Here is a 14517-nt window from a genome sequence, read left to right on the forward strand (position 1 = left end):
GCCAACGACTGGGGAGAACCATCTTACCCTGCTGGCTGACATTAGCTAGCTAACTCATTCACAAGCCACTGCTTAGACATAAGATGAGCTAGCTAGTTAGAATAAAATCCTAAACTTACATTAGCTAACCAAAGCTAAAAAGACAGTTTATGCTAAGCAGCACATCAGCAGTTTTGCGAGAAAAAACTTGTGTACAAAACCCATTTTTTCTGTAACAGAGTTAAGTCGGGTAAGACGAATGAAAAATATGGACAAGTTTTTACAGCCCTGCAACTGCCACGGACAACGGATTGTTTTCTCTTTAGCATTTAATGTATTCATTGCTATCCGGATGTAAAGAGGATTTAAAGAAGAGAGAGAAAGAAAAAGAGTGGATGAGTATTATGAGTAGCAAAAGTAATGTTTAGCAACTAAGCACCACTGCACCAGTTAATGAACTAATGAAAACCAGTCATGCTCACTAATGAAGGTTCACATCAGCTGAAAGAGATTGACAGAGAGAGAGAGAGAGAGGAAGACTTTGACTTTTAAAACCCTATTACTATAAACTATTGAAAAACAATTAAAAGTAATAGTTGTAGCACGTGTACTCCACCACTATTCTTGTTTCCACTAGAGCTTTAAACATGGATACCATGCCAATATCTTGGCTTTCATTTTTTGCCTTTGGGGGATTTAAGAATGGCAGAGAGAGATTAATATGTGTGTTTATGTGTGGGTGTTAGGGTGTGTACGGCCTGTGTTCCCTTTTATGTGCTCACGTCATGATGAACGACAGAGAGAAATGGAGAGAAAGGGAGTGGAGGACACAGTCATTTGATACATCAACACCAACCGGTTCTACTCGCAGACATTCATTCATTCATTCATTCATTCATTCACCAAGAGAGGTCCACAGCCCTCATTGAGCAGAACTCTCTCTCTCTCTTTCACACACACACACACACACACACACCAACACACACACACACATTGAGAGAGAGAGAGAGAGAGAGAGAGAGAGAGAGAGAGAGAGAGAGAGAGAGAGAGAACAAAAACAGGGAGATGAGAACGTGTTTATAAAGGGGCTGTTGCATAAGTGCCCAGCTTTATTGGAAGCATTTATTGTACTACTAAAAGTCATCCAACACTCTAGTGTGCTGCACTTTAACAATAGCAATAACGATGAATAAAAATGACATAGTAGAGACTGACGTTGGGCATCATATGAAAGAGTGTGACACAGACACAGACACAGACACACACACACACACACACACACACACACACACACACAGACAGTCTCCTTCTCTCACACACAGAGACACACTCTCTCTCTTTCACACACACACACACACACACACACACACACACACACACACACACACACACACACACACACACACACACACACACACACACACACACACACACAGACAGTCTCCTTCTCTCACAAACAGAGACACACTCTCTCTCTTTTTTTCACACACACACACACACACACACACACACACACACAGAGACAGTCTCCTTCTCTCACACACAGAGACACACTCTCTCTCTTTCTTTCACACACACACACACACACACACACACACACACACACACACACACACACACACACACACACACACACACACACACACACTTTCCTCAGTGGCTGCCCGAGCCCCTTGAGCTGCTTCAGGGTGCCCAGTCGGACCGTTAGTTCCCCTCTCCTCTCCTCTGTGGTCCCTGCATTATGCAGAGGGCACTGCATTTACATAACACTCCACTGCCATACTTTCTAGTGCCAACATCCGTTTTGGACACTCTCTCACACACACACACACACACTCACTCTCACCCACACACACACACTCACACACACACTAGGATGTTTCCTCCCATTCAAACCTGTTCCTAGTGTGTTTGTCTGTAGGGGATTGTTCAGGCTGGGGACCTTCACTTGGTGTGTGTATTTGTGTGTGTGTGTGTGTGTGTGTGTGTGTGTGTGTGTGTGTGTGTGCGCAAATGTGTGCATGTCTCTCTCTCTGTGTGTGTGTGTGTGTGTGTGTGTGTGTATCTCTCTCTGTGTGTGTGTGTGTATGTGTGTGTGTGTGTGTGTGTGAGTCCATTAGCTCTGGGTTGGGACAGAACACACTGTTCTCTAGGCTCTCACTCATGAAGTGCATCCCCGGAGACAAGCTCAGCCTCTCACACACTCTCAGCCTCTCACACACTCTCAGTCTCTCACACACTCTCAGGTCCACACACTCCCAGGTCCACACACTCTCAGCCTCTCACACACTCTCAGATACACACACTCAGTCTCTCACACACATATCTTATAATAACTCACTAATATCAATGTCTACTGATGTCCTTTGTATTGATTCTGTTAACATATATCAGCATATAAAAATCAGTTCTGCGCCGTAGTATTATATTTTAGATTTCATCAGTTTCTTGTTTCCTTGTTGAAATATTAGTTCACAGAGGACACAGTGTGCACAGTGCACATTTGGGTGAAACACATTTAAATCCCTTTAGTTCAGGCAATCCATGTCAGGGTGATATGTCTTAGAGAGTAGCGCTTTGAAAGAAGCATTCTGTCTGGGGTGTGGGAAAGGAACTGAAATGCTTGTCCAGTCTGTTTAACCAAATCTTCTGTAACATGACATGCTGGTTTCTGTTAATGCTGGTGTCTATTTATGTTTTATTCTTAAACAATAAAGACAAACCATTTTATAGGGTTAATCAAAGGATGCAATACCCCTAGACTATATCATTGACCGATGGCTGTTATCAGAAGACGCATAAGTGTTTATAACTGGCTTATAAAGGCTTTGTTGAGATGTTTCAAAGCTGCTTGATCATCTCTTTAAAAAGGTCCTCATGTGAACCTGAGTGAATAATTCCACTATGCCGTTACGCAACATAATGTGTTTGTGTGTCACATCAAAAGACTGACATCATAACCGCTCAGTCAGACATAACAACTGCAAAGGTATGCATTAGAATGGGGATAACACCACAGACGGCTATGAGACCTCATACACTGAGCTGAGGTAAGGTGTTTGTGTCTGACACACACACACACACACACACACACACACACACAGAGACAGTCTCCTTCTCTCACACACAGAGACACACTCTCTCTCTTTCTTTCACACACACACACAGGTAAGGTGTTTGTGTCTGACACACACACACACACACACACACACACACACACACACACACACACACAAGTAAGGTGTTTGTGTCTGAAACAGCCCTCTTTCTGATCTCAGGTCAGTGATTCTGAGGACTGATATGGCTTTTCTGACTGATGATGTCTGTGTTTTGTTAGACCACAGTCAGCAGTGGTCTGTGCCTTTGGCCCTGTAGCTTCTTTCCTTTCCTAGAACTGTTGCTGTCGAGGGTGTGTGTGCGTGTGTGTATGTGCATGGGTGTGTGTGTGGGTGTTGGTGTGTGTGTGTGTGTGTGTATGTGTATAGGTGTGTGTGTGGGTGTATGTGTGTGTGTATGGGTGTGGGTGTGCATATGATGTGTATGTGTGTATGGGTGTGTGTGTGTGTGGGGGGGGGGGGGGTTTGTGTGTGGTTTTATGGGTGTGTTTGAATGAGAAAGAACAAGATAGAGTGAGTTTCTTTGGAACAGCACACGTTATTTTTAGACCTTTCTTTAGCTCCTCTCATTGGGTCTCCTGTTTCCTTCTGTTGGAGGACAAATCTATTATTAATATGATCTTTCTCCATCCAGGGGCTCAGCATAGCCTGCACACACACACACACACACACACACACTAACACTCCCTCTCTCTCTCACACACACAGACACACACACAGACACACTAACACTCTCTCTCACACACTCACACACGCACACACACTCACACACGCACACACACACACACACACACACACACACACACACACACACACACACACACACACACACACACGCATAGACACCCTTCACACACACACACACATGCTATACACTAAAACACACACAAACAGACAAGCAGATGCTACACATACAGACACACTCCACGCACACATCATCAAATGCATTCTAATAGCCTCATATCTATCTGCACAGATAATACAAGTTATTTTCAATAAATGATCATGAGATATATACTTTTTTCATCGGCAGTGAACACACCACAGCAACACTATAACCGCTGTGACTCCAGTACGGAGCGGTGTGAGTGGTGTCCTTACTGACCGCATGTTAATCAGCTGGGCTCGAGTGTGGGTCGTGGGATGGGTGAGGGCGATGAGAGGACAGGGTGCTTGAGGCTGACATTGAGCCTGGGCTCTGGTCTGAGCGTCTTCAGCTGAGGGCTGCTGGCCAGACCTCACTGGTCATCTGTATTCAGGCCCCTTATCCACCCCCACCTGACGGATGAATGCGCTCCGCTCACAGTGCTGTGTCAGAAACCGCAAGTACTGCCCCATCACATATGAGGGAGAGAGAGAGAGACGCAGAGAGACGGGTGTAGCTGAGAAGACAGGGCTGCAAACCAACTCCTTGGAGTTGGGAGTTAAGGGGGGATCTTTCCAGACACACACACGGGCATACTATACATACACAACTGCACACCTTGTGTTTTCTAAACAGAGATTTATACTGGCACTCATGAAATGATTCTAATTAAAGCCCAGGGGCGGACTGGCCATCGGGGATACCGGGGGAATCCCCGGTGGGCCGACGGGGTTGGGATGGTCCAAAACACCGGCCCACCCCTATCTCATGCCGGCCCTAGCCACCGACATCGCCGGTACTGCCTATGTTCTGAGTTTGACAGAACACGTATAAATGACTCTAATGATTATGGCTTTGAAAAATTACTGACTGAAATTTATACTACTCCTCGCGATCTGTATTTACACTCATGGTGCGTATTTTCCGAAATGTTTTCTTCTTTACTCATCTAATGTCTTCCGTCAGTCTAACTTTGTTTTAGGCGTTATTAAATGTCAATAACTCTAGCCTACTCAACACTTGCATCACTTGCTCGCAGACACCTTCAACACCCCCCCCCACACACATACAATCACACACCCAGCATGCAACACTACTGATACCATTGATGTTCACACCCCATCGTATGTTCTGTACTGTTCATTTCTACAATATAGTTCATGGGCGGCTTGTCCATAAGGGCGAATGGGGCGACGCACTGCCTACGGGAAAAGGAGTTTTCTTTTCTGTTGGATTCTACCACTAGACCGTCTGATCTGCCTCTGAATGTCATTGTCGAATCAGCCAACAGTCACTCAGGCAACAGTCAGGCAAACGTGGTGCTTCAAATGACCCCGCCCCTTTTTGGGCAAACTGGAAATCGCCCCAGATCTCTCTCATTGACTCTCATGTTAAATCCATTTTTAACATTCAGTGTGCAACAACTCGATTCGCTCTTTGAAAGTCGGCGTACTAATGAAGATACATTGACAACAAAACATTTAGGACTTCCTAGACCAAATGTATCCATTCAACAGGTTTCTACAAAAAGGGGGGGGAATCCTACATCCAAGAATTGCAATGAAAGAAAATCGTGGCTAGCAGGCTGTGAAGTGGCTAACCCGGTCTGTATTCCTATATACCATTGTCACTTTTCATAGGTTTTACAGTGTGAATGTTCGCTCCTTGCACTAACACTGAGTTATTTTCTATGTGATGACTTATTTAGCTTTTGTAAGCCACTACTTTCAAGATCAGTCAATAAATATTGCTGGTTTTGACTTATATGTTGCCCCCTTCTTTATGTTGTTACTGGACATATCATGTGTCCTGTTAAGCTATGTTACATCATACAACTTTTGAGACATGTGGATAATGAAAAAGTGGGATATTTTAAGGTGGAGCCACATCATGTTTGCTTATGAAGGCTCCTGGATGCAACTTTCTTTCATAGATTTCCACCTGTAAATAGCTACTCTAGCTATGTAGGTATTGCTGTATGAGTTAATCAGCTAACAACAAATTGATACAATTGTCTTGCTTAATGTAACTACTGAATGGGTCGCCTTAATCATTATCAAAAATATGCCCCCTTGATCATTTTTTCAGGAGCCGCCACTGGTTCATACTAATTATACCCTCTGATTCCAGTTTCTTTATTGTGTGGTCTTTCTCTGCTGACATTCATTCCTTAAGGCTCTGTAGTTATACATCTAACCTTTTGATACTAGCCCAGAGTTAAGCATATTCATCTAGCAAACTATACCTACCTTGGAGTGTTACAATAGCCAGTATCATTTTATTTCATGTGTCCATCCAGTCAAATTGGTGAATCCAAATGTTATTTAAAAAACCATAAATTATGTCATTTCTTTGTAATCATCCAAAATAATGTTAAGTGTATGGGTATTTTTCCAAATAGGCGACCGACTGGTCAAAACGTGTGATGCATTGAGTGGGCAACGCGCCGTGTATTAAGTGGGCCGGTCTGACAGTAACTCCCGGGCCACTTTTCCCCCCAGTCCGCCCCTGTTAAAGCCCTTTTTCATTAGGCAGAGAGTAAGGGTGCAGGTGACACAAAGCGAAATGAATTGCCCCAGATTCCCAGTCCGACTTTCAACCGATTTTGGGTGTCATGCTGCCCGTCTGGCACTGCTAATGGAGCCGGTGGCAGCCCATGAAAAACAACTAAGAACAAAGTCGGGGGGCGGGAAGATCCCCGCCCATAAGATATCCGGTGCAAGGTTAGTCAGCGAGAAAAGGAATGCGGCGTCTTGCGCAAAAAATCATTCCTCTTCAAGTGTCACTCAGACTAGACAGTAAGTTGTACTGAACTCCTCACGGAAATTCATGAAAGACAAAACTTCTGCACTAACAGGTATGTCGTGGTTTGATTTATTCCTATAATGAGAGTGCAAAGTAATCTGGCCAACGAACTTTCTCCTCCGTTTAAATCTCCCCCTTCATCCGCTTTACCGACTTTTCACTTGCGTTTCCTCTATGGGGGGGGTAAAGGCGTTGGCAGCCTTGAAATTGACCAGCCACAGGTGTGAGTTCTCCGTTAGCCTCTTAAACTGTGACCCGATTCCCAACACGCTGCCTTATCTATGCAAATGTCGCTTGATAAGGACCGTGCTCATATATTCCGTCGCAACCCGAGTCGCCCTTTCTACCTCGCCTTGCACAGGAGAGTAGCTGACTTTGCGCTGCACTCCAGGAGAAGAGCCCTTGAGTAAGCGAGAATGAGGACCACGTCTGACCTAAAAGGTTGGTGTTTTTTTCGGAATCTAGATCTGCTAGTGTCAGTGAAAGCTGCCAACATCCTTCTAATGGCTTGTCTGTTGGTTTTTAAGAAAGCCAGATAGGCATTAGATGTGTATGTGAGATGGGACATTGCAGCATCATGTTTTAATACAAACAAAATACATCAAATATACCACCTTTAAGTGTATGTGCATCGTTAATCATGTAGAGCTCTAAAAGTCACGGATATCGTTACTTTTTGGAGAATTTGAAGCAGTCCTAGTTGCGTGCAAACAGCGGGCACAATGGAAACTTGGAGAGCGCGTCGGAGCCAACAGCTGCTAGAAATCACGGGCAGGTTTACCTTGAAGTCTTTGCGCAGTCCGCAGTGGCCTAACTTAATCATTTAAAAATGATGCCTGTGTGAATGAAACGCCAAGGCTCAACATTGTATTCACATGGATGTGTTGTAGCCGCGCTACCTAATTAGCAGTCCATCTAGGTGTAGCGTTACATAACATCGACTAACTGGGACTCCTCCGTCATAAATAGATCGGTAGTACTTGGGGCCATCAGGCAGTTCACATCTCCCTCATTTCAATAAAAATGAGGGTGGTGGAAAGGATCAAAGAGGGTTAGTGCACATTGCCTGAACGCCAGGAGTTATCCAGGTCCCACCGACAACCTTTGCTGTGCGTGGCGAGAATTAATTGCACGGCTTAGACTTCGTACTTTTCCAGGGCCGGCTTATTTTCCTTGGCTCCCGTCTCCCTTAGCGAGTGACTCTCCCTGACTTTTGTGAATCGCAGTGGGGAGCATGCATCATCCGACTCCCTGTTTTCTCTCTTTTTGGGTCAGCAAGAAAGGGGAGTCGATGCGAGCTTTTATACTGTTGTGTTCTCACACAGGCTTTTGCAGGTCACCTGTAGCTTAGTGTGTGTGTGTGTGTAAGACAGAGCGAGAGAAAGGGAGAAGGGGGGGAAGCGGGGGCTCTGAATTTATGGAATGCCTAAACCCCTGGTTTGTTTTTGTGTGTGTGATCCCACTGTTTCCCAATAAGAAAGCTAATAGTTTGCAAAGAAAAGATTACAAACAACATGAATGAAGTTGTTTAAAGTTTAAGCAATGGGTATTATTTTAATGTCTGTATAATCAATTAGGCTACTGCTGGAACAAGCTAGGCTTTGAGAGGGGATGTTGACATATTAAAAGGTTGCCTACGTGGTGTCATATGTGATAAGAAACGTGAGTGGAAACCTATGTAATTTTTTACGCAATGTAGGCAAATGACAAACTACTCAGTAAGAACACATAGTTCTGCTCAGCTGGTGCGTGAGAAGGTTTTTTTCTCTTTGGCTGACGCAGCTGATCGTAGGGCGGGGAGTTAACGATATTTAACTCGCCGGGACTCCTGGCAGAGAGCACCCTCTTCTGATTCGCTCACCCGGTGGGGGTGCCGCCTTGCAGACAGCGCTTGAATGGCCTCTGCCTGACACGCATACGTATAGTATTTACGTCACGTCACGCCCCTGACAAACCAACGTAGATGCCTAATTAGCATGCGCTGCCTCCGCCCCCGCGTCCATATAAACGTCGAGGCACACGACTGGAGTTCAGTTAGAGCTTTTGATTTTGGGCATCCATCCAGCTGTGGAAAACTACAGCCATGACAATCATCACAGGTAGCGGAGCTCCCGAAATGACTTACTCCAAAACGCGAGGAGTAGTAGCAGTTCTTAGTGGTAGGCTTTCCTTGACAATGAATCCACTTCGAGTTCTAAAAAAGCGATCGGGATGAATGCAATTAACACTTGTTGCTCTCTCTCTTGTTGTCTTCCTCTCATCCAGCTTTCATGAAACAGAGAAGAATGGGGTTGAACGATTTCATTCAGAAGCTTGCCACAAACTCCTATGCATGCAAGCAGTAAGTAGCATCAAAGCCTATTCAGACGTTTTCTCCACATTTTGTAAAACAGATGCTTCAGAGAAATTCCATAGACACTTTTCTTCTCTGATGTTGCACTTTTTAACAAGACAGATGCATTTCAAGTGTCAGTCAGTGGCAGTGCCATCGTGGAATTCCTGTGATTACTGAATTCCTGTAAAGTTGTTGTAATCTGAGTGCTTTTTGCTTCTTCACAGTCCAGAAGTGCAGTCCATACTAAACCTGACCCCCCCTCAAGATCCAGAACTTATGAACACCAACCCCTCCCCTCCAGTAAGTAAAGTGCATGGACATAAGAGTGTGTGTGTCTTTGTGTATATATGTTTATGTGAGTAAGCGAGTGTGCCTGTCTGTGTATGTGGATGCTGTGGCCTAAGTGTGTCTGTCCACACACTGACTCCTCTCTCTCTCTCTCCCTCCTGCAGCCTAGTCCCTCACAGCAGATTAACCTGGGCCCCTCGTCAAACCCCACAGCCCATCCCTCAGACTTCAACTTCCTCAAGGTCATCGGCAAAGGCAGCTTTGGCAAGGTCCTGCTGGCGCGTCACCGTAGCGACGACAAGTTCTACGCTGTCAAAGTCCTGCAGAAGAAGGCCATCCTTAAGAAGAAAGAGGTACTGATGACTAATAAACCTCATAGCAAACGGACATTCCTTTTACCATGTTAGAGCTGTGGTTAACCTATAGTAACCTACTTGTGGCTCCCCCACGTTTTTTTATTCAGAAAGATAGAGCAGGTTTTCATGCCGGTTAATTAAGACAGTACTACTCACTGATCCATTTATTAGGACAATGCATGTTTGATTCCCTTGCAAATAATCGTTCAGAGACCAAATCCAAAGGGCACCATATACTGACAATGTAAACAGTAAGGACAGGGGGTGTAGGGGGAGGGTATTATGTGACTGACATTGATTGCTTATGCTCTGACCTCTGACCCCTGTATGCAAACCTCTGACCCTCTGTGTTTGTGTGTGGGTTTCAGGAGAAGCACATCATGTCTGAACGGAATGTCCTCCTAAAGAATGTGAAACACCCGTTCTTGGTCGGGCTGCACTACTCCTTCCAGACCACAGACAAACTCTACTTCGTCCTGGACTACATCAACGGAGGAGAGGTATGGAGCGCTTCAGTCTGATGAATGAAAGCAACGAGTTTACTGATAGAGAGAGAGAGGGAGAGAAAAAGTCAACGACACAGAGAGTGCGATAGAGAGTAGTGCCTTTGATGTTTATTTTGGTTTTGCTGTTTGTTTAGTTAGTAAATTGTTATTTGCTGTTTTTAAGTGGTGTCTCTATGGTATGCTTTTGTTACCATACCAGTAGATTTAGTTTGATTGTTTGAGTGACATAAATGGATGAATAGAGAGAGACACAGTGAGACAGAGAGAGAGAGAGAGAGAGAGAGAGGTCATGTGATTATTGCTGGGGCGAGGGTGAATTTTTCGGGGGACAGAGGAGGAAGTGTGAGCGAGACAGTGTGTCTGACAGAGAAGACAGAGAATGGATAGACACACACAAAGACATAGAGCGGAGAGAGAGAGAGAGAGAAAGACAGATGGACAGAGAGAGGAAATCCTATCATGCGAAGACCAGGAGAATGTGTTGTCTCTCTCTTTCTCTCTGTCAGTAGAGGGGAAATTCACCTCAGGAAATCGTCGGGCGTGTTGAGGGGGCTGGGGGGGGGAGTTGGTTGGAAGAGCAGCCCGATTTAGCATCCATCTATCAGCTGAAAATGGAAGCTGACTGTTGGGGTGGGTCAGGGGTTAGCTTTTAAACAGTGCTCACGCCTCATTTCCTGTGATTGTTTCATGGCTGAAAAAAAGAGCCATGATTAAGTACAGCAGGCAACAGAGTCTAATCTCTCTCTCTCCCGTTCTCTCTCTCTTTGTTTCTCTCCACCTCCAGCTGTTCTACCACCTGCAGAGGGAGCGGTGCTTCCTGGAGCCTCGCGCGCGTTTCTACACGGCGGAGATCGCCAGTGCTCTGGGCTACCTGCACTCGCTCAATATCGTGTACCGCGACCTCAAGCCCGAGAACATCCTGCTTGACTCGCAAGGCCACATCATCCTCACCGACTTCGGCCTGTGCAAGGAGAACATAGAAACCAACGGAACCACGTCCACGTTTTGCGGCACGCCAGAGGTGTGTGTCAAAGCATCGTAAACTTCATGTGTTGTCACGGCAACAAGCATGTTAGAGTTACTGTGAGCCACATACAGTATAGCAGGATGACACAAAAAAGAGGATTTTTGTTTTTCAAAAAACATGTTTAGCATAGTTACTCAGTGTATATCAGTAGTTGGGACCGGTAACCATTCAAAAGTAGCAATCTTCTACTGAACAATCAATGGTTGTTTGACATAATTCTCTATTTCTTTTTCCCTTGTCAGTATTTGGCACCAGAGGTGTTACACAAGCAGCCGTATGACCGCACGGTGGACTGGTGGTGTCTGGGAGCTGTGCTGTACGAGATGCTTTACGGCCTGGTGAGGATATGCCATTGCCCATTTGGGTTGGATATTCCAACAGCAAACACTAGGGGGCGGTGTGGGGTCTAAGGTGTGCTATTCTGACAGTGTACACTAGGGGGCAAACTGGAGCACAGGGTAAAGCTGAGTCACATGCCATAGGGCTTATAGAAACTCAGCAAAATTTAAGGGATTTTAAATATACTTAATCGGATTTCCCACAGATTCTGTGAACCGACTCAATTGAGGTGGACTTGCCCTTTGCCCTAGTATTTAGCACATGGTGAACTATACCTAAAGCTGAAACTTTTAAAGTTATTGTATAAGTTCAAGTGTGCAGCAGTTTTTCTGATCTTTTATCATGTGGTACAATATAGAGTAATGTGGAATAGCACACCGTAGAATACACTACACTACACAATATACTACAGTTAACATGCATACATGCATGTAATTATGCATGAGAATCTGTAAGTCAGTGTTCGGGTGGTAACTGGGTTTGTGTTGCCTGTGCAGCCTCCTTTCTACAGTCGCAACACGGCGGAGATGTACGATAACATCCTGCACAAGCCCCTGCAGCTTAAGCCCAACATATCCAACGCAGCACGCCACATACTGGAGGGTCTCCTGCAGAAGGACCGCACCAAGAGAATCGGCTGCACAGATGACTTTGTAAGTTTGAGTGTGTGTGTGGGGGGGGGTGTCTTTTGGATGAACACTTTGAGATTCAATGTACTGTTTGTATTGGATTGTAACCAATCTCTCTCTCTCTCTCTCTTTGTCTTTGTCTTTGTCTTTGTCCACAGACGGAAATCAAGAACCACATGTTTTTCTCCCCTATCAACTGGGATGACCTGAATGCCAAGAAGATCACCCCTCCCTTTAACCCCAACGTGGTACGTTCCTAAGGCTTACATATTCACAAAGCTCATCTTGAAACAATAGTTATTGTCAGTGGCACTCAAAACAGTATCAACCCTTTGTTTTGTTGTCCATACCTCTGAACGTGGTTGTCACCATTTCTTTCTCTTCCCCAGACGGGTCCTAGCGACCTTCGGCACTTTGACCCAGAGTTTACCGACGAGCCCGTGCCCAGCTCCATTGGCTGCTCCCCCGACAGCTCCCTGGTGACGGCCAGCATCAAAGAGGCTGCCGAGGCCTTCCTGGGCTTCTCCTACGCGCCCTCCATGGACTCATATCTGTAGCACGGAAACACACACACACACACACACACACACACACAAACACATGTGGACCTGTACCCCCACATCACCAACGGACTCCCCTTGCTTGTAGCGCTTCCCTCCATCGTTGTCTATGTGGAGGACATATCTGTCCTTCTAGTCATTGCCATGGAAAAGATCGCATCAGCTTGGATAATGGACTACTAACTATTGGAAACACAACCTCAACCCCCCCCCCTCCATCCCTGGAATGAAGATATTTGCACATGGCTTTAGGCAGCTCAACTAGCTCTCTTAGCCAATGGGGGCCTTTAAATATGGCAACTGAGAAGACTCTCTTCCTCATCATCATCATCATCATCATCGTCGTCGTCATAGTTACCCCTCTTTCTAGGATTCCATGACGCCGTTGTAGAATGTCACTATATCCAATGGAGGGATAGACAGACGGAGATGCGAACATAATGGAGAAGAGAGGAACAATGCTTATGTGTTTGTTCTTTTCGTTTTTACTGTTTCTGTTGTTCAGCGTGTTTGTTTGTTTGTTGTGCAGACGAGAGGAGGGCGGCCGGAGTGTTAGTGTTACACAGGGTGTGTGTCTGTGTGTCTGAACGGTGCCTTCTCCGGCCACCTGTCACCCTCCTGCCCAGGCTGAAATCACACAAACTCTGTATTTATGTTTCCTTGTTGACATTGTTGTTGTTGTTGTTGTTGTCATAGTTGTCATTGTTTTATTTTAAATGATCACATGACCTGGTATTTAGGTCTGGTGATCGTCCGTCATATTGGAGGGCATTCTGTAGTTTGTTGGTCTGTTGTCTTGTCACCCAGTGATAGCTGACATGGCTGTCTGTTGCCGTGGCTATGTGTACTGTGTGGTCAGCAGTTGTCGCTTGGTGAGATCCATGAGAAACGCACATATTTGTTTTGTTTGTTTTCGGTTATTTTTTGGTTGGGAAGTTCAGCCTTCATTTAAATGACTGTAAGCAGGCGGGTGAGAGGTGATGCTGCCTCGCTTGTGTACATAGGGACTCGCTGGACAAAAGGATGTCAGAACGAGAAGCCGACCGATCAGACCAGTCACCTTAGTCTTCCAGCCACCTCTATGATGTAATAATAGGGTTCAGACGTGCATTCCCACATTCTGGACCATACATTCCATTTAATATACACATGTTCCACTATTTAAGTTTGTTTGTATATTTCCAGTCCGTGTACTAGTTTTATTGTATATGGAACAGATATATATATATATAAATATATAGTTATAAAACTGACAAAAGGTATGCTTGTATGTAACGATTACTGTCAAATGTACTGTAAAGTTGTAAAATGTTTGATCTATGTGACCTTGTATGGTTTGCAATAAAAGTTGAATGTTATTTTCCCCAAAGCTTTGCATTCTCTGTCAGATTTTGTGGTGTTACATTTTCAGAGCTTGTAGGGTCATTAGGATTGGACCAAACAGGAAGTGTTTTTGGTGAAGAGCGGAGTTTCATAAGAGAATTCTTTCACCACCACCTTAATCCCCCCAGGGTCATGACCTCTGCGGCTTACTATCACAGACTAATTGCACAATGCTAAGCTGCATGCTGAGATTCTTGACATTAAAACAGGAAATCAGGTTCTCATGAATCTGAATCCACAGACACAGACCCATTCTCCTGGATGCAGGATTGCTCAAGTTTGGGTCACGGGACTGTTGCTGTTGTGATGACCCAACCCCCCGTGCTCCA

The 14517-nt window shown here is 45.1% G+C and overlaps 1 protein-coding gene across 1 annotated transcript in view; it reads left to right on the forward strand.

Moving 5' to 3' along the window:
- The window catches only part of sgk1 (serum/glucocorticoid regulated kinase 1), a 44701-nt gene extending 30527 nt beyond the window's left edge, over positions 1-14174 (forward strand). The window contains exons 6-14 of the mRNA XM_031581521.2: positions 9031-9106; positions 9325-9400; positions 9553-9741; positions 10113-10244; positions 11035-11271; positions 11520-11615; positions 12114-12269; positions 12404-12493; positions 12635-14174. Coding sequence (XP_031437381.1) covers positions 9031-9106; positions 9325-9400; positions 9553-9741; positions 10113-10244; positions 11035-11271; positions 11520-11615; positions 12114-12269; positions 12404-12493; positions 12635-12802 — 1220 coding nt within the window. The 3' untranslated portion in view covers positions 12803-14174. The remainder of the gene's footprint in view (positions 1-9030; positions 9107-9324; positions 9401-9552; positions 9742-10112; positions 10245-11034; positions 11272-11519; positions 11616-12113; positions 12270-12403; positions 12494-12634) is intronic.
- Positions 14175-14517: the final 343 nt, after the last annotated feature.

Source organism: Clupea harengus, chromosome 15, assembly GCF_900700415.2.
Source record: "Clupea harengus chromosome 15, Ch_v2.0.2, whole genome shotgun sequence".
In the NCBI taxonomy this organism is placed as follows: domain Eukaryota; kingdom Metazoa; phylum Chordata; class Actinopteri; order Clupeiformes; family Clupeidae; genus Clupea; species Clupea harengus.